Source organism: Bombina bombina, chromosome 5 (genome assembly GCF_027579735.1).
Source record: "Bombina bombina isolate aBomBom1 chromosome 5, aBomBom1.pri, whole genome shotgun sequence".
Lineage (NCBI taxonomy): Eukaryota > Metazoa > Chordata > Amphibia > Anura > Bombinatoridae > Bombina > Bombina bombina.
Window position 1 is genome coordinate 251,634,365 of NC_069503.1, and position 22,329 is coordinate 251,656,693.

Sequence of the window (22,329 nt, forward strand, 5' to 3'; positions counted from 1 at the left end):
CATGTGACGCCAAAGAGGCTTGGGACATTTAAGGAGAAAACTGTGGCATTGTCTGAACAGCATCATCCTGGGAGACATGAGGCTCAGAGGGCAACAACCTATGAATACATTCAATAGTTTTAATACTTTTGACCTACCAGTATAGGTTACCAAACCAGGAATCTCTCAGATAATAAACTGCTGACTTAGCAACTATGCTATTCAAGCAGCACTGAGGAAAAAAAACTTCCCTAAGGGACATGAGGCATGCGATTGAAACAAATTAAAATCTTTATTATTAAAAGATTCGCTAAAAATATGAGAGACAAAAACTTTATAACAAACCAAATTAGTCCTCAAAAGCCACTAATCATTTTTAGATATAGAATGGATTAGCTCACCACTGAAATACAGTGGAATAAACCTGCATATATAAAACCTCAACTTGAGGATGAAAGAAATATGCACTCCAGTAGTACACCAGGCTTTATAAAATGTATGCACATACAGGAATACTTTTATTAGAATTAACATTTTCGTCAGCAACATTTATTAACGTGCAACATTCATTAATAAGGAATACCTTAATTTATTAGAATTAACATTCGCCTCAGTAACACACAGGAATCCTTTATTTGGTTATTAACGTGTAACATACACTTAATATGTAATGTTCCTGTCATTTTCAGTCTGTTTGAGAAAAAAATCAGAGACAGGACATAATATCGTCCGTGTTCACACTGAGAACGAGGCGAGGTAACATCCGACTGAACAAGATTCAATCCCTGTCCTCAAAATGGCGCCGCTCCGCTTTCTCTGTGAAAAAGGAGGCAGGCCATAAAATCGGCATAGGGATAAAGCACGCTATATATCGCGCTTCATCTAGCCGAGAACAAGTAGCCTCAGAAAAGTTAGGACAAATAAAACAGAATAATGGCACCGCTCCGTTTCTTATCACCACGGAAGAAAACGGCACATATAGTCGCCCCATAGAAAAAGCGGCTAAAGTAAAAGTGCGCATATCTATCACCTCCACTATTGAACATTTATTTCACTTAAATAGAGTTCTTAAATTTGCATTATGTCAGAGTCAGTAAAGTTAAGATTAGATTCAAATCCCAGGATTAAATTTAAGTCTGAGCCTCCATAGGGAGTTAACTCCTTGCCTCCATGAAGAAGATTAACCCCTAAGTCCCCAATCACATGTCAAATGAAGTGCCTGCCCACTGCCAAGAATATCCCTCCGTAAGGATTTTGAGTCCCAAATTAAGTGGGGGGGTTTTTTCCTTTAATTTTTTGGGTTCTTTACCCCTTCAGTGCCAGCCTCCTAGCCCCAGAAGACAAAAGGCACTTACCTGCACATCCAGCTGTCCGGAAGGAAGACAGCTCTCACAGTATGGAAGGACGCCACTCCTTACAGGGACCTGTGGAAAAAAGAAAGAATAATGTAAACCTAATCTGACTTTCTATATCAGGGCAGCAACATGTTAGGAAAATGCAGTGAAGCCCTCTTCACACATTCCTAACTGCTTTAAAGCCACCACTGCTCTACTGAAGAGGCTAACATGGAATTCAGCTAGATCCCATCTTGAAAAGGAAAGATCAGAGTAAACCTACTCTGACTTTCTAAAATAATAAAATCTTGAATGAAGTGAAATAAATCCAATTTTCTACAGACACCAAAAACTTCACCTCCTCCATGCACCGAAGGGCAAAGAGAATGACTGGGGGTTGTAGGAAGGGAAGTGATACTTAACAGCTTTGCTGTGGTGCTCTTTGCCTCCTGCTGCTGGCCAGGAGTGATATTCCCAACAGTAAATGATGAAGCTGTGGACTCACCATATCTTAGTAATATAAATACAGAAAAAACACTCACCATATCTTAGGAAAGAGAGCGTTTTTTTTTTTTTTGCTGCTACCCTTTCACAAAGACCATTTCTGATCAAGCTTCTTAGGACTGTAGAATGGTCAACTTGGCATCCCGATGAAGATGCCAGATGTTGAGCCAGGTTTTTGCTGGACTTATTCCAGTCTCTCAAAGAAGAAACTCTGATAAACTTCTCATCAAATTTTGAAAGTTTTCTTGGCCTTCCAGTCCTTTTTTTGTCCTTTACCTCTCCTGATTCTTCAAATTTCTTTATAACAGCTTGAGTACCAAATCTTGAGTATCCAGTTTGTTTGCTGATTTCCCTTTGAAAGTGTTCTTGCTGATGCAAAAGTATGATTTTTTTGTTTGTCAAATTCTGTGATCTTTGGCATTTTGAATGAAATAATGTGATTGAAAGTTGGTCTTAGTAAGCTTCCAATAAATTTAACTCATACCACATGTGTATGTAATGCTCAAGCATGTCATGCACAAACCTGGTGTAAAATACTTTTTTCACAGCAGTCAGTTTGACACGAAATAGTAGTACAAATACAGGGTTCCATTCCATTTAGGTTTACGAGAGCCAGGTTCCTGCCTGCTATTGCTCAAGTGTAAAGGGAGGTCACACTAAATAATTGCCACTTTAGCCTATAGAAGCTGTTTTTTTTTTATTTTGTTCTGATTTTTTCATACTGCATACAAATATCCTGTATTTTCTGGATGTATTCTAATAAAGAGACTGAGAAATAATTATATATGGTCATTATACTGTTGCTATATATATGGCCTAAGACTTTGGCACAGTACTGTGCGTGTGTGTGTGTGTATGTATGTATGTATATATATATAAGTATATTTAAAAAGAAAGAAGTCAAATGATATACATTACTACCCTTTGAAAAGAGAGGAAAAAATACACATTTGGCATGATGTGCATTTATTTCACTTGTTTGACACTTGATTGTGTCCCACTATGGTAAAGGACTTTACTTTCTACCACCCGACCCCTTAAAAAGGTGAACTTTTGCTGCTGATTTACTAAATTTGGTGATACCTATTACGAAATATCTTGATGCCAATGTATGGCCCCTAGGTGTATGCAAGGAAGTGAATATCTGCGACCCTAGGAAAGGATAAGTTTCGTTTCACTACAGAATACAACAAAAAATGCTTTCGACATCATTGTAAGCGGGATACAGCACAGATGAAGCGATTTGCCTGTATTTTCCTATACATTGATCGTTTGAATATATCCATTGCCGCGGTGAGTTTGCGGTATATCTTTTATCATCTTTGTGGAAGTTTCCTTTGATTTGTCTATTGGAGCAGTGATCCAATCAGCAGAGAGGAGTCGGCACTGTCGAAACCTATGGTAATCAACACATGATATATTTCCCAGTTTGACGTCACAAGTCATGTGAGGAGTCTACTCCGTGTGAGGCACTGTGCCGAAAGCGGAACGCCTACGGCTCTTGTGGTATGCGAGTACCTGACTTAACGGTCAGTTCGAAGTTGTGGTAACTTTGTTACCGGGACGGTTTATTTCTGGACTATCTTTGGAGGGTATATATGCTACTTCTCCCATATGCTACAGATGAATTGTATCAAATGTGCTATGTAAACATTGTAATATTTGTAATTTTGAGGTGCAATAGTTTATAGTTCTGTGACAGCGGTACCGTTTAGTCCTTTTCACCATTTTTAACAGGTTTATATGTTGTATATGTATATACACGGTTTGGTGGCTGCCTGTTGGAGGGCTAATAAAATGCAAAATTTAGTTGTTCCATAATTACGAGTGCTGTGTATTTCTCTTGTTAAGTGTATTCAGTCCACGGATCATCCATTACTTATGGGATATATTCCCTTACCAACAGGAAGTTGCAAGAGGATCACCCAGGCAGAGCTGCTACATAGCTCCTCCCCTCACATGTCATATCCAGTCATTCTCTTGCAACTCAACTAGATAGGTCGTTGTGAGAGGTCTGTGGTGTTTTTTATACTTAGTTTATTTCTTCAATCAAAAGTTTGTTATTTTAAATGGCACCGGAGTGTGCTGTTTGTGCTCAGGCAGTATTTGGAAGAAGAATCTGCCTGCGTTTTTCTATGATCTTAGCAGAGGTAACTAAGATCCACTGGTTGTTCTCGCACATTCTGAGGAGTGGGGTAACTTTCAGAAAGGGAATAGCGTGTGGGGAATCCTGCAAAAAAGGTATGTTCAGTAAATTATTTTTCTAAGGAATGGAATTGACTAAGAAAATACTGCTGATACCGATGTAATGTAAGTACAGCCTTAAATGCAGTAGCGACTGGTATCAGGCTGATGAATGTATGTACAATAAGTAATTTTCTAAGGAATGGAATTTGACTAAGAAAATACTGCTAATACTGAAGTAATGTATGAGCCTTAACTGCAGTAGAAGCGACTGGTAGCAGGCTTATTAATAACACTACCTAACTTTTAAAGTGCATGTTTAAAACGGTTACTGGCATGTTATTCGTTTTTTTGTGAGGTACTTTGGTGATGAATCTTTTGGGGCATGATTTTCCACATGGCTGTCGTTTATTTCTGCATAGAAATGGTTAACTGAGGTTTCCCACTGTTGTAATAGGAGTGGGAGGGGCCTATTTTAGCGCTTTTTTGCGCAGTAAAAATTCAGTTACAGTCTTCCTGCTTCTTCCTCCTTGATCCAGGACGTCTCTAGAGAGCTCAGGGGTCTTCAAAAGTCATTTTGAGGGAGGTAATCAGTCACAGCAGACCTGTGACAGTGTGTTTTGACTGTGATAAAAACGTTAATTGTTAAATCGATTATCCGTTTTTGGGTATTAAGGGGTTAATCATCCATTTGCTAGTGGGTGCAATGCTTTGCTAACTTAATACATTTACTGTAAAAATTTGGTTGCTATAACTGATTTGGTTCATTGTTATTTCAACTGTGACGATTTTTTGTGCTTCTTAAAGGCGCAGTAGAATTTTTTATATTGCTTGTAAACTTATTTGAAAAGATTTTCCAAGCTTGCTAGTCTCATTGCTAGTCTGTTTAAACATGTCTGACACAGATGAATCTGTTTGTTCACTATGTTTGAAGGCCAATGTGGAGCCCCACAGAAATATGTGTACTAAATGTATTGATGTCACTTTGAATAAAAGTCAATTTATATCTGTAAAGAAATTATCACCAAACGAGGGGGAAGTTATGCCGACTAACTCTCCTCACGTGTCAGTACCTTCGCCTTCCGCTCAGGAGGCGCGTGATATTGTGGCGCCAAGTACATCAGAGAGGCCCATACAAATCACTTTGCAGGACATGGCTGCTGTTATGACAGAGGTGTTATCTAAATTGCCTGAATTAAGAGGCAAGCGCAATAGCTCTGGGATGATGTGAGAGCCATGTCTGATACTGCGTCACAATTCGCAGAACATGAGGACGGAGAGCTTCATTCTGTGGGTGACGGATCTGATCCAGGGAGACCGGATTCAGAGATTTCTAATTTTAAATTTAAGCTTGAGAACCTCCGTGTATTGCTAGGGGAGGTATTAGCGGCTCTGAATGATTGTAACACGGTTGCAATTCCAGAGAAAATATGTAGGTTGGATAGATACTTTGCGGTACCGGTGTGTACTGACGTTTTTCCTATACCTAAAAGGCTTACAGAAATTATTAGCAAGGAGTGGGATAGACCTGGTGTGCCCTTTTCCCCTCCTCCGATATTTAGAAAAATGTTTCCAATAGACGCCACCACACGAGACTTATGGCAGACGGTCCCTAAGGTGGAGGGAGCAGTTTCTACTTTAGCTAAACGTACCACTATCCCGGTGGAGGATAGTTGTGCTTTCTCGGATCCAATGGATAAAAAATTAGAAGGTTACCTTAAGAAAATGTTTGTTCAACAAGGTTTTATCTTACAGCCCCTTGCATGCATTGCGCCTGTCACTGCTGCTGCGGCATTCTGGTTTGAGTCTCTGGAAGAAGCCATTCGCACAGCTCCATTGGATGAGATTATGGCCAAGCTTAAAGCACTTAAGATAGCTAATGCATTTGTTTCTGATGCCGTTGTACATTTAACCAAACTAACGGCTAAGAACAGCTGACGTGACTTCTAAATCTAAATTGCTTAATATTCCTTTCAAAGGGCAGACCTTATTCGGGCCCGGCTTGAAAGAAATTATTGCTGACATTACTGGAGGTAAGGGTCATACTCTTCCTCAGGACAGGGCCAAATCAAAGGCCAAACAGTCTAATTTTCGTGCCTTTTGTAACTTCAAGGCAGGAGCAGCATCAACTTCCTCCGCTCCAAAACAGGAAGGACCTGTTGCTCGTTACAGACAGGGCTGGAAAACTAACCAGACCTGGAACAAGGGCAAGCAGGCCAGAAAGCCTACTTCTGCCCCTAAGACAGCATGAAGAGAGGGCCCCCTATCCGGAAACGGATCTAGTGGGGGGCAGACTATCCCTCTTCACCCAGGCTTGGGCAAGAGATGTCCAGGATCCCTGGGCGTTGGAGATCATATCTCAGGGATATCTTCTGGACTTCAAAGCTTCTCCTCCACAATGGAGATTTCATCTTTCAAGGTTATCAGCAAACCAAATAAAGAAAGAGGCATTTCTACGCTGTGTACAAGACCTCTTAGTAATGGGGGTGATCCACCCAGTTCCGAGGACGGAACAAGGGCAAGGGTTTTACTCAAATCTGTTTGTGGTTCCCAAGAAAGAGGGAACCTTCAGACCAATCTTGGACTTAAAAATCTTAAACAAATTCCTAAGAGTTCCATCATTCAAAATGGAAACTATTCGAACCATCCTTCCCATGATCCAAGAGGGTCAATACATGACCACAGTGGACTTAAAGGATGCCTACCTTCATATACCGATTCACAAGGATCATTATCGGTACCTAAGATTTGCCTTTCTAAACAGGCATTACCAGTTTGTAGCTCTTCCCTTCGGGTTAGCTACGGCCCCGAGAATTTTTACAAAGGTTCTGGGCTCACTCCTAGCGGTACTAAGACCGCGAGGCATAGCGGTGGCTCCGTACCTAGACGACATTCTGATACAAGCGTCAAGTTTTCATATTGCCAAGTCTCATACAGAGATAGTTCTGGCATTTCTGAGGTCGCATGGGTGGAAGGTGAACGTGGAAAAGAGTTCTCTATCACCACTCACAAGAGTCTCCTTCCTAGGGACTCTGATAGATTCTGTAGAAATGAAAATTTTCCTGACGGAGGCCAGGTTATCAAAACTTCTAAATGCTTGCTGTGTCCTTCATTACATTCCACGCCCGTCAGTGGCTCAGTGCATGGAAGTAATCGGCTTAATGGTAGCAGCAATGGACATAGTGCCATTTGCGCGCCTGCATCTCAGACCGCTGCAATTATGCATGCTAAGTCAGTGGAATGGGGATTACTCAGATTTGTCCCCTCTACTAAATCTGGATCAAGAGACCAGAGATTCTCTTCTCTGGTGGCTTTCTCGGGTCCTTCTGTCCAAGGGGATGACCTTTCGCAGGCCAGATTGGACAATTGTAACAACAGATGCCACCCTTCTAGGTTGGGGCGCAGTCTGGAACTACCTGAAGGCTCAGGGATTATGGACTCAGGAGGAGAAACTCCTCCCAATAAATATTCTGGAGTTGAGAGCAATATTCAATGCTCTTCTAGCTTGGCCTCAGTTAGCAACACTGAGGTTCATCAGATTTCAGTCGGACAACATCACGACTGTGGCTTACATCAACCATCAAGGGGGAACCAGGAGTTCCCTAGCGATGTTGGAAGTCTCAAAGATAATTCGCTGGGCAGAGTTTCACTCTTGCCACCTGTCAGCGATCTACATCCCAGGCGTGGAGAACTGGGAGGCAGATTTTCTAAGTCGCCAGACTTTTCATTCGGGGGAGTGGGAACTTCATCCGGAGGTCTTCGCTCAACTGATTCATCGTTGGGGCAAACCCGATCTGTCTCTAATGGCGTCTCGCCAGAACGGCAAGCTTCCTTGTTACGGTTCCAGGTCCAGGGACCCAGGAGCGGCGCTGATAGATGCTCTGACAGCCCCTTGGGTCTTCAACATGGCTTATGTGTTTCCACCATTTCCGATGCTACCTTGACTGATTGCCAAGATCAAAACAGGAGAGAGCATCAGTGATTCTGATAGCGCCTGCGTGGCCACGCAGGACCTGGTATGCAGACCTAGTGGACATGTCGTCCTGTCCACCATGGTCTCTACCTCTGAGGCAGGACCTTCTAATACAAGGTCCTTTCAAACATCCAAATCTAATTTCTCTGAGGCTGACTGCATGGAGATTGAACGCTTGATCCTATCAAAGCGTGGCTTCTCGGAGTCAGTTATTGATACCTTAATACAGGCACGGAAGCCTGTTACCAGAAAAATTTACCATAAGATATGGCGTAAATATTTATATTGGTGCGAATCCAAGGGTTACTCATGGAGTAGGGTTAGGATTCCTAGGATATTGTCCTTTCTACAAGAGGGTTTAGAAAAGGGCTTATCTGCTAGTTCGTTAGAGGGACAGATTTCTGCTCTGTCTATTCTCTTACACAAACGTCTGGCAGAAGTTCCAGACGTCCAGGCTTTTTGTCAGGCTTTGGCTAGGATTAAGCCTGTGTTTAAGACTGTTGCTCCTCCGTGGAGCTTAAACTTGGTTCTTAAAGTTCTTCAAGGGGTTCCGTTTGAACCCCTTCATTCCATTGATATTAAGCTTTTATCTTGGAAAGTTCTGTTTTTTATGGCTATTTCCTCGGCTCGAAGAGTCTCTGAGTTATCGGCCTTACATTGTGATTCTCCTTATCTGATTTTCCATTCAGACAAGGTAGTTCTGCGTACTAAACCTGGGTTTTTACCTAAGGTAGTTTCTAACAGGAATATCTATCAGGAGATTGTTGTTCCATCATTATGTCCTAATCCTTCTTCAAAGAAGGAACGACTTTTGCATAATCTGTACGTAGTCCGTGCCCTGAAGTTCTATTTACAGGCAACTAAAGATTTTCGTCAAACTTCTTCTCTGTTTGTCGTGTACTCTGGTCAGAGGAGAGGTCAAACAGCTTCGGCAACCTCTCTCTCCTTTTGGCTTCGTAGCATAATACGTTTAGCTTATGAGACTGCTGGACAGCAGCCCCCTGAAAGAATTACAGCTCATTCCACTAGAGCTGTGGCTTCCACCTGGGCCTTTAAGAATGAGGCCTCTGTTGAACAGAGTTGCAAGGCTGCAACTTGGTCTTCGCTTCACACTTTTTCAAAATTTTACAAATTTGACACTTTTGCTTCTTCGGAGGCTGTTTTTGGTTGAAAGGTTCTACAGGCAGTGGTTCCTTCCGTTTAAGTTCCTGCCTTGTCCCTCCCATCATCCGTGTACTTTGGCTTTGGTATTGGTATCCCATAAGTAATGGATGATCCGTGGACTGAATACACTTAACAAGAGAAAACATAATTTATGCTTACCTGATAAATTTATTTCTCTTGTAGTGTATTCAGTCCACGGCCCGCCCTGTCTTTTTAAGGCAGATCTAAATTTTAATTAAACTCCAGTCACCACTGCACCCTATGGTTTCTCCTTTCTTGTCTTGTTTTGGTCGAATGACTGGATATGACATGTGAGGGGAGGAGCTATGTAGCAGCTCTGCCTGGGTGATCCTCTTGCAACTTCCTGTTGGTAAGGGAATATATCCCATAAGTAATGGATGATCCGTGGACTGAATACACTACAAGAGAAATAAATTTATCAGGTAAGCATAAATTATGTTTTTTTCCTCTCTTTTCAAAGGTTAGCAATGTATATCCTTTGACTTCTTTCTTTTTAAATATACTTTTATAAATTTTTGAGGTCTGCACCGTGACAAATAATAGGAACTGATATAGCAGTATTATCACCTCTCTCCTTTTCTGTTTTATTTATTTATATATATATATATATATATATATACGTTTATGTGTGTGTGTGTGTGTGTGTGTTTTAGCAGTTTGCTGGTCTGGAGCATTCAGGTGTGTTAACACAATGCCAAAGAGGAAAGACATCAGCAATGATCTTAGAGAAGCAATTGTTGCTTTCCATCAAACAGGGAAGGGTTATAAGGTAATTTCCAAACAATTTAAAGTCCATCATTCTACAGTGAGAAAGATTATTCACAAGTGGAAAACATTCAAGACAATTGTCAATCTTCTAAGGAGTGGACGTCTCAGCAAATTCACCTTAAGGTCAGACTATACAATGCTCAGAGAAATTGTTAAATTTAATGTTAAAGTTCATTTATATATATTATTTTTTTATTTTTTTAATAAAAATAACATTTTCCTCTTAGTGAAAAAAAATGTTGTTTACTTCTTTTTATTTTTATTTTTCCATTTTTTACAATACAAAAGGAAAATGAAAAACACAAACATATATACACAGTTATACTTAGACAATCATATACATTATTCACATATATAAAAGAAGGAAAAAACTAATTTCCCATCTACTAAGGACAAAAAAAACCTATTTCTTAAAGCACCTTTAGTTTAGTGCACCTTCGTGTTAGCGCTTGAGCAAATGCCAGAACAGGGTTTTGTAGCATGTCCCATACACGTCTATGGGGAAAGTTATTTAGCGCAGATGCGCTATTAGACTTCCATATATTAGCGCGCCTGAGGCTTTTGTTGAGTAATAACTTTTTACTTTCAACTTGTAATATGAGCGCGAGAATGAGAGCGCTGTTGATTTAACTTGAGAGCTGCAAGCGCTTAACAGCACTAATATTTTTGTGCTCCACTTGTAATCTAGGCCTATATCTGAATCATAAAAGTTTATTTTTTACTTTACTGGCCTTTTAAAGAAAGTGTTTCTTTATTGTATATAAATGGTTAAAATACTTGTTCCATCTTCTTTTAAATGAATAAAAAAATAGTTCTTAGTGTACAGATATCCTCTACTTTTTTGGGTTCTACAGCTACCTTTACAGCTTGGCTTGCCATTTGGAACTTCATATCTAGGCTTTTGTCTTCAGGTAGATTGCAGTGCTACCAGTATTTGGATTTTTTTTTACAAACACATACATATGCATACACATACATAGAAACATAGATATTGACGGCATATAAGAGCCATAGGCCCAGCAAGTCTGCCCCGATATTACCTAAAATATTTTATTTATTTATTTATTAAATATTTTACCAGGAAAGGATACATTGAGATTTCTCTCGTTTTCAAGTATGTCCTGGGTCCACAAAACATTGCATTGATACAATAGGGTACAATTAAAATACAAAAACAATAATAATACACAATATATGCAAAATTTTACATAGAACAGGTAGGAAATATATTATCAACCATGACAGGTGAATTCTGTTTTGAGATATGCAAAGAGGGATCTCTTAAAGGATTTTAGGCTATATAGTTCGTAGGATAGCCTTATGCTTGTCCCAGGCATTTTTAAAGTCCCCCACAGTGTTTGTCATTAATACCTCTGGATGAAGTTTATCCCATAAATCAATCACTCTTTCTGTAAAGAAGTGCTTCCTCAAATTACTCCTGAATCTACAACCCTTCAGCTTGAGATCATGACCCCTTGTTCTTGAATTTTCCATTTTATGTAAAATGCCCACAGCCTCAGTTTTACTAAGCCCTTTAACGGACTTGAAAGTTGCTATCATATCACCTCTTTCCCTTCTCTCCTCTAAGCTATACATATTTAGGTAATTGAGCCTATCCTAAACACATACATATGCACACACTCACACACACACATATGCACACACACACATACATATGCAGTTGCACACACACATACATATGTACACACATGCATATGCACACACACACACACACACACATACAAACATACAGTACAAATGCATACACACATGCATACATACATACACACATACATATGCACACATACACACATACATATGCACACACACATACATACATATGCACACATACATACATAAATATGCACATACACACATAAATATGCATGCACACACATACACACATACATATGCACACACACATACATTCATTCACACATACATATGCGCACATACACACATAGATATGCATGCACACAGATACATACATATATACACACACATACACATGCACATACATACATATGCATGCACACACACATACATATACATATGCACACGCATACACACTCACATACACACACATATGCACATACATACATATGCACACACACACATACATACAATGCCTTGCAAAAGTATTCACCCCCCCCTTGGCATTTTTCGTGTTTTGTTGCCTCACAACCTGGAATTAACATGGATTGTTTGAGGATTTGCATAATTTAATTTACAGACCATGCCCACAACTTTGACATTTTTTTATTTATTTATTGTGAAGCAAACAACAAATAGGACAAAATAACAGAAAAAGTCAATATGCATAACTATTCACCCCCCTAAAGTCAATACTTTATAGAGCCACCTTTTGCAGCAATTACACCTCCAAGTCGCTTTGGATAAGTCTCTATGAGCTTGCCACAGCTTACCACTGGGATTTTTGCCCATTCCTCCTTGCAAAACTGCTCCAGCTCCTTCAAGTTGGATGGTTTGCGCTTGTGAACAGCAATCTTTAAGTCTGATCACAGATTTTCTATTGGATTGAGGTCTGGGCTTTGACTGTTTCCCCTTAAACCACTCAAGTGTTGATTTAGCAGTGTGTTTGGGGTCATTGTCCTGCTGAAAGGTGAACCTCCATCCTAGCCTCAAATCACACACAGAGTGGTACAGGTTTTTATCCCTGTATTTAGCACCATCCATCTTTCCCTCAACTCTGACCAGTTTCCCAGTCCCGGCTGCTGAAAAACATCCCCACAGCATGATGCTTTCTTCTGGCCACTCTGCCATAAAGCCCAACTCTATGGAGCGTACGGCTTATTGTCGTCCTATGTACAGATACTCCAGTCTCTGCTGTGGAACTCTGCAGCTCCTCCAGGGTTACCCTAGGTCTCTGTGCTGCCTCTCTGATTAATGCCCTCCTTGCCCAGTCCGTGAGTTTTGGTGGGCGGCCGTCTCTTGGCAGGTTTGCTGTTGTGCCATGTTCTTTCTATTTGGTTATGATAGATTTGATGGTGCTCCTGGGGATTATCAAAGATTTAAATATTTTTTTATAACCTGACTTGTACTTCTCAACAACATTGTCCCTTACTTGTTTGGAGAGTTCCTTGGTCTTCATGGCAGTGTTTGGTTAGTGGTGCCTCTTGCTTAGGTGTTGCAGCCTCTGGGGCCTTAGATTGCACACAGGTGGGCATCATTTCACTAATTATGTGACTTTTGAATGTCATTGGTTGTACCAGAGCTTTTTATGGGCTTCATAACAAACGGGGTGAATACATACACACATGCCAATTTTCTGTTTTCTATTTCTAAAAAAATAGTTTTATGTATATATGTTTCTCATTTCACTTCACCAACTTAAACTATTGTGTTCTGATCCATCACATAAAATTCAGATTAATAAAACATTGAACTTAAGGCTGTAATGTAACAAAATATGCACACATACACACATACATATGCATGCACACAGATACATACACACATACATATGCACACACACATGCGCACACACATACATATGCACACATACACACACATACAAACACACATACATATGCACACACATGCATTCATACACACATATGCACTTACACACATATGCGCACACACACTCACATACATAAACACACACTTACATACACACATACATATGCACACACACACACATACATATGCACACACACACACATACATATGCACACACACACATACACACACACACATACATATGCACACACACATGCATTCATACACACATATGCACTTACACACATATGCGCACACACACTCACATACATAAACACACACATACATACACACATACATATGCACACACACACATACATATGCACACACACACATACACACACACATACATATGCACACATACACACACATACATACTGTATGCACACACATACAAACACACATACATATGCACACACACATGCATTCATACACACATATGCACTTACACACATATGCGCACACACACTCACATACATAAACACACACATACATACACACATACATATGCACACACACACACATACATATGCACACACACACATACATACACACATACATATGCGCACACACACACATACATATGCACGCACACACACATACATACACACATACATATGCACACACACACACATACATATGCACACACACACACATACATATGCACACTCACACACACACATACATATGCACACACACACACATACATACACACATACATATGCACACATACATATGCACACACACACATACACATATGCAAACACACACATACACATATGCAAACACACACATACACATATGCACACTCACACACACACATACATATGCACACACACACACATACATATGCACACACACACACATACATATGCACACACATATGCACACACACACACATACATATGCACACACACACACATACATATGCACACTCACACACACACATACATATGCACACACACACACACACACACATACATATGCACACATACATATGCACACACACACATACACATATGCAAACACACACACACACACACGTTCATACGCACACACATACATATACACACACATACATATGCACACACACACATGAATATGCACACATACATACATACACACACATTTTCTTTCATGATTCAGATGGAGCATATCATTTTAAACAGCTTTCTAATTTGTTTCTATTATCAATTTTGCTTCATTCCCTTGGTATCCTTGGTTGAAGGAGTGGTAATGCACTAATGAGAGATAGCTGCAAATGACAAGAGCCAAATATTTGCAGCCACCAATAGGCGACTAGCTCCCATTTACTAAGCCTACCTAGGTACGTTTTTTTAACAATGAATACCAAAAGAACAATGCAAATTAGATAACATAAGTAAATTGGAAAGTTCTTTAAAATTGTATGCTCTGCCTGAATCCTGAATTAATGTCCCTTTAAGGGCTAGATTATGAGTGGCCGGCTAACTGTTGCGCATGAGCAAAAAGTGATTTATTGCGGCTCTTTGCGCGCATCGGAAGTTGCACGCATATTACAAGTTACAAGTTAACACGTTCGCTTGAGCGCAATGAATTTAACGTCAGTATAACTCGACTTCAGAAGTCTGGTTAACTGTTACACAAGATAAAAAAAGTTGCACTAAAACCATCACAAATAGATTGTACAGTACAGTTACACTCATAATGACATTGTCTAATAAAAAAATATTTGTTTAAAACAATGCATAAAAAAGTTATAAGGTCTCAGGTGAGAAAAGGGCATGTAACGTGTCTAAAGATGTGTATGACTGCTCTCACTTTACAGTATCTGCTTTTGCTATTTATAGCTATGTGTTTGAGCAAAATGAACATTTTTGTTTTATTAGCTATCCCGCTTGAGCGTTAACTTCACTAAAAGTAACTTTTTTGCGGGTGTCGGGTTATCGCTCATTCGAAAACTTGCAATACATGAAAAAGCTTACTTGTAGCTAAGTTAATGCACGAGCCTGATCACTAATTTGCGCTCCACTCATAATCTAGATCTAAGTATGCAGGCCTGTACTTACCCTTGACAGGCCTAGGTGCCCCCGTGTCTCCAAGAATGCAATGTAGGTGCTATTTAGTTTAAAGTGACATTTTCTTTTGTGTTTCAGACAGACCAGACCATTTAAAAAAAATAGTTTCTAATTTAATTATATTATCAAATTTGCTTCATTCCCCTGATATTCTGTGTTGAAGAGATACCTAGGTAGGTGTCTGAAGCACTACATGGCAGGAAATATTGCTGCCATCTAGTGCTCTTGCAAATACATAACATTCTTGCAAAACTGCTGCCATATAGTGCTCTAGAAATGGGCCGGCTCCTAAGCATACATCCCTGCTTTTCACCAAAATAATAAATACAATTTGATAGAGGAATTAAATTAGAAAGTTGTTTAAAATTGCACGCTCCATCTTAATCATGAAAAAAAAATTTGAATTTCACATCCCTTTGAAAATGTATTTATTAAAACTTTACTAGAAATGATAAAGTTTAAAATAAAAACTTTAAAAACAAGTCACTCGGCTGCACGGTTCACTATTAGTCACTTGGAATGTCAGGATGACTGTGGATGGCATCAGATTATTAGTGCTGTGGACCTTAAACCAGAGTTATTTGTTGTTAAAGTTTTTTATTTTAAGCTATTAATAATCTCTTAAGTAAAGTTTTAATAAATATGTATTAGACCGTTTTCCTGGAGACGCAGGGACACCTAGTACTTAATAACGCTGATCAGAGCTCTATCTAGAGTCAGTATTGAATTGACAAATAATTGATAGTGTTTTTTTTTCAATATTGCACTGTATTGTGTATATTTTTCTTCTATATTTTTATATCCACGGGGGAGGAGAACAGACACATATCAGAGCTGATCATAATTCTGAGAAGAGTTAATACACATTTGGAATAAGATAGAATAAGATTGTTTTACACTATTGTGTGTCTTCTGTTTTATATTTTTACATGTTATCAGAACGAGGAGAGTAATAAAATATCTAGAACACAGAGTGAAAATACATAGCCTTTATTTTGCATTTATTATACGTTTTTTTTTTTTATTGTTGTGAATTTGTTGTACCTTATTTAGCATATAATTTATAATGTTTTTACTTTGTTGATCTCATTTATTATTTGACAATTAGCATCTTTCAAATTAGAGGTTTCCATAATTCCAGTGTTATGCTTGCAAAGCCCTTAATAATTAAGATATTTCTTTCTTATTGTATATCAGTTGTTAAAAGGCCTGATCCATCTTCTTTTAAATAGGTAAAAAAGAACCTTGTATTGAGTAAAGTCTAGACATCTATAGGACGGTATCTTCAAACATATTCAAAGTCTTTGAATTAGACAAGTGAATGAGGGTATCAGTGGCAATAAGCTGCAACTGCATTAGAAAAAGACTTTTTCATAATGGAAGTGGCAAGATCCAAACAAAAGCCATGCATAAATAAAAATGGAAATGAGCTTGCTTTACCAAAATGATAACTTTAAAGTCTTTTGTTGGGCGTTATCGTGAAACAGACTTACAAGATAATCACTGTTTGCATAGAGATTTCAAGTGAAGTGCTCAATAGCATTAAACGCCTGCACAGTCGTCTATGTGTGACAAGCATGCAAAGCCATGTTAATGTTCAGAATATGAATTGCCTCCGGGTGGCTGCAGCACCAAGTAGAAAACCAACTGTGTTCATATCATCGGGCCTGATGGACTCCATGTGGCTTCCAGCCTGAAAACTTCACTCCGTTGACATGTGATGCACTCCTCATGACACTGGCAGCACTGTCATAGAGTAATGGCACAAAAGCAACACGCCCCCCTCCTTAGCAGTGCACTTTGCAACCCCCTAGTGATGCCCATCCAAAAAAGTCCCTAGTTACGGGCAGCACTTTACTAAACACACAGAGGGACGTGTGGGTGGATAGGCCCCAGCTGCCTTCCTGAACACTGCTTCCATAATAAATTGACCTCAATGATGAGGGCACACAAACAGTATGATAGGCATTATTGCTGTCAGTAAAAATGTCCCCATGTGTTATAGTCTTTGTATGTAATGTACTGCATCTTTCTTTTTAGCCTCCTTCCTATTGCCTATTCATATTTTAAATTAAGGAAATTATATGATGGTTGTGCTGTATAATTGTTCTTGCTCAGCAGTATGCTCAGATCTTTTGTTCTCTTCTTTAAAATAAAAAGACTCACTAATATTTCAGATAATTTTTGTAACAGAAGATGACCCAGAAAAAGAGAGGCTTCAGGAAGAAAATAAAGAGCTGAAAGGTGGAATTGATGCACTACAGGAAAAAGTATTCCAGCTGGAAGAGCTAATAAATCAGAAAGATAAACACATTCACTCATTGGGTAAGACCTATTCTTACAACTGTACACAAATCGCACCCTGCCCAGGCACAGACATTTCATGATATATCCCATTTCCATCCCTTACCCCAAGATATTCTGCTCTGAGCTCAACAGTGTGTTTTGCATCTAATGTCTGTATTGAAGTTTTTATATTTATGTAATTGTATTTATTTTATGAGACTGAAATTATACTTAATATATATTACTGTATGTATGCAAATCATGTGATAAAATAAAATGATATTGAAAAATGTATACTGTAAAAAGGGAACATAAAAGTGCAAAAAGAAAATGCTCTAATATGTTAGAACATCTTATTATTGCTCAATAGCTTGCTTTTAACTATGTGTTTAACCAATGCAAAAAAAACAACAACAACAAAAAACAGCTTAAACACATATTTAAAGGGACAGGAATCCCCCAAATTTTCTTTCATGATTTTGATAGAACATACATTTTAAAACAAATTTCCAATTTACTTCTATTATCAAATTTGCTTAATTTTCTTGTTATTCTTTGCTGAAGGAACATCATTGCACTACCAGCAGCTAGATGAACACATCTAGTTAGCCAATCACAAGAAACAAATGCATGCATGCACCAATCAGCAGCTAGCTCCCACTAGTGCAGGATATGTGCGTATTCTTTTTTAACAATGAATGCCAAGAGAACAAAGCACATTTGAAAATAGAAGTGAATTTAAAAGTGTCTTAAAATTAAATGCTCTATCTGAATCATGCAAGTTTAATTTTGACTTTCCTATCCCTTTAAACTCAGCTCCAGAACAGCAATGCACTACTGGGAGCTAGCTGGAAACATCTGGTGAGCCAATGACAAGAGACAAAAGTGGTTAACCACCAAGATAGCTCCAAGTAGTACATTGTGCCCCTGAGCCTACATTGGTATCGTTTTCAACAAAGGATGTCAAGAGAACAGAGTAAATGTGTGATAATAAAAGTGAATTTCAAAGCGTCTTACATGATCTATCTGAATTTTAAAAGTTTAATTTTAACTTTCATATCCATTTAACAAATAGTGGTGATTTTGCAGTAGAAAAAAAATCATCTAACAAAATTAAAAATAAGATTCCGAATTAAAGGGACATGAAACCCAAAATGATTCCAATAGAGTATACAATTTTAAACAACTTTCCAATTTACTTCTATTTTCTAATTTGCTTTGTTATCTTGGTATCCTTTGTTGAAAAGCAGACCCAAGGAGCTTAGAGCTAGCTGCTACTTCTTCAATAAAGGATACAGAGAGAATAAAGCAAAATTGATAACATAAATACGTTGGATAGTTGTTTAAAAATGTATGCTCTGTCTAAATCATGACAAGTTTGGGTTTCATGTCCCTTTAAAATAATTAAATAAAAATAAAATAAAAACATGAAAGGACATAAATGTTGAGTGGGGCAGAGCACTTCTTACACTAATCATTTTCATATGCAGATTATTCTTGAAATAGAGATTCAGAAGACATTAATTGTCTAACATTTTATTCATACATTATTTTGCTCTCACAAATCTGCATGATTACACATTTATACACAAACATACTAATCTTTGGTGCTAGATTAAGAGGGGCGGGCTAACAGTTGTGCAAAGCGATAAGGGGTTTTGGGGCTTTTTGTGTGCGTCTGAAGTAGTGAGCGCAATTTAATTTAACGCGTGGCGGGATAGTGCGACTTTAGAACTCTGGTTATCTGTTACGCTTGAGTAAAAGGTGGCACAAAACACATAACAAATACATTTAAAGATACAGTTACATTCATTTAATAAAAATTATTGGGGGGGAATGTAATTAAAAAGTTATTATAAGGGCTAAAAGATGTGAGGTCTAAGGCAGGCAAAGGGGTTTAACATAGAGATACATACAAATACATGTCTAAGGATGTATATGTATGTATATACCTTTGTATGTATTTATATGTGTATATGTGTATTTATGTATTTATATGTGTATATATGTATTTACAGACATATATGCATATAATTACATATGTGTACACATATAGACATATATATGTATGTCTAGCCCTTTACAGTCAAGTAGCTAAAAAACATGAAAAATCATATTTATGCAATATTCATATTTATTAAAGTGCTTAACTATGTATTTACTGTAAATATCTCACATTCCAATGTGCCTCACATAGAGGAATATGTTCTTTGTATTTTTAAATAGATATTCCTATATATAGCTGTATATATCAATACCTATATATAATCATCTATATATAAAGGAATAGATATTTATTGTACCAAAAAAACAAAATGTATTTAAGAATACGTAGAACATGTTCTGTTATGTGAAGATTTGAATGAGAATATTAATTACCGCACTTGAGAAAATGCGATGGGGTTTGTGCAACTTGTTGGGTGTTAGTTTCCCCCCCCCCACTTTTCGCATTCCATTGAATTCTATCGGTCACGATATTCTAACTTCAGCTTTTTTCATGTGTCGTTATCGCGCCAGCGAAAACTTTTTACTTTCAACTAGTAATACACGCGGTAAAAATTGGAATATACAATCATTTATTTTTTTCACTTTGTACATTGAACTCGTATACTTTACTTTGAAAATAAGTAGGATAGCATACATACAGGCAACACAGAAGTCAGCAAACACAGATGGTAGGTGACTATTTACTAAAGCAGCCATATTTCAGTTTTGCTGGAGTCCTGCACCCATTCACAATGTCAATGTTTTATTTATAATGCTCTCATTTTATTTAACTTGTAACATTTATTCTAGTCCAACTTTAGTACAAGATGTATAGGACCCCATAAACCACCCTGCTGGTCCAAATATTAAAGGGTCAGTCTATTGTTTAAAAATATATATAATCTCTTTATTACCCATTCCCCCATTTGTGCATAATCAATCCTGTTACATTAATACACTTTTTACCTCTGTGATTGCCTTGTATCTAAGCCTTTGCAGACTGCCCCTTATCTCAGTGACTGACATGCATTTTTGCCAATCAGTGTTGACTCTTAAATAACTCCACGGTAGTGAGCACAATGTTATCTATATGACACACATGAACTAGCAGTGTATAACTGTCAAAAAAGATAAAAAGGCAGTTCAACGGTTAGACATTAGCATATGAGCTTACCTAGGTTTAGCTTTCCACAAAGAATACCAAGAGAGCAAAGCAAATTTGATGATAAAAGTAATTTGGAAAGTGGTTTAAAATTGAATGCCCTATTGTAATCATGAAAGTGTAATTTCTTTCATGTAATTGGCAAGAGTCCATGAGCTAGTGACGTATGGGATATACATTCCTACCAGGAGGGGCAAAGTTTCCCAAACCTCAAAATGCCTATAAATACACCCCTCACCACACCCACAATTCAGTTTTACAAACTTTGCCTCCCATGGAGGTGGTGAAGTAAGTTTGTGCTAGATTTCTACGTTGATATGCGCTTCGCAGCAGGCTGAAGCCTGGTTTTCCTCTCAGAGTGCAGTGAATGTCAGAGGGATGTGAAGAGAGTATTGCCTATTTGAATGCCATGGTCTTCCTCTAGGGCAGAGCTTTCCAAACTTTTCATGTTGGTGACACACTTTTTAGACCTACATCATTTCGCGACACGGTAATTAATTCAGTTGTACTAGCAAAAAGGATGTTAAACTAACTTGTTTTAAAATATACGGACACATACATAAATTATATAATAATGTATTTACAAGTAACAGTATGTATGTGCAAGAATTTAAAAAAAGTTTAATAACACCAATAGCTACTTACTATTTTAATGGGATGTATGAGGTTGATGGGATGAACACAATTTCTGAATATTTGGTGGAATATTAGATAAAGACACTCACATTTCATCATCAAGCATTTTTAAGCTTCCACTTCCTATCCATATATCAAGAGCAGGAACAGCAATGCACTACTGGGAGTTAGCTGCAAAAAAAACCTCTGACTTCAGCTCAGCGTTTAAACTGCCGCCCTTAGAGCTCCGTGAGCCATACTGACTACTGCCCGCGCTGCAAACACACTGCTGTCCCACTCACTGACTACACATGCAGTCACAAGCCAATTAAGGAGACTACACGTGCAGTGAGGAGCCAATGTGCCGCCAAAGCCGCCAATGGGAATAGTTTCAGTTCCCACTGAGCTGTGTTAATTGGTTAAGATGATCTGTGACCCACTAGGTATCAATCGTGTCAACCATGTGATATGCATAGCAGGCGGAAAGTCAGAAACCCCCCCCCCCCCCAAAAAAAAAATTAAATTTAAAAAATATTGCGCTGAAGCAGGGACACACCTACACACTGCTGCCGACACACTAGTGTGTCCCGACACACAGTTTGGAAAGCACTGCTCTAGGGCATCTATTTCATAGGTTCTCTGTTATCGGTCGTAGAGATTTCTTCTCCTACCTTCCTTTTCAGATCGACGATATACTCTTATATACCATTACTTCTACTGATTCTCGCTTCAGTACTGGTTTGGCTATCTACTTTATGTAGATGAGTGTCTTAG

General features: G+C 38.4%; 1 protein-coding gene across 1 annotated transcript in view; it reads left to right on the plus strand.

The window, feature by feature from the left end:
- C5H10orf67 (chromosome 5 C10orf67 homolog) overlaps positions 1-22,329 on the plus strand; it is a 401,727-nt gene that overhangs the window by 115,116 nt on the left and 264,282 nt on the right. The window contains exon 6 of the mRNA XM_053713953.1: positions 17,684-17,831. Coding sequence (XP_053569928.1) covers positions 17,684-17,831 — 148 coding nt within the window. The remainder of the gene's footprint in view (positions 1-17,683; positions 17,832-22,329) is intronic.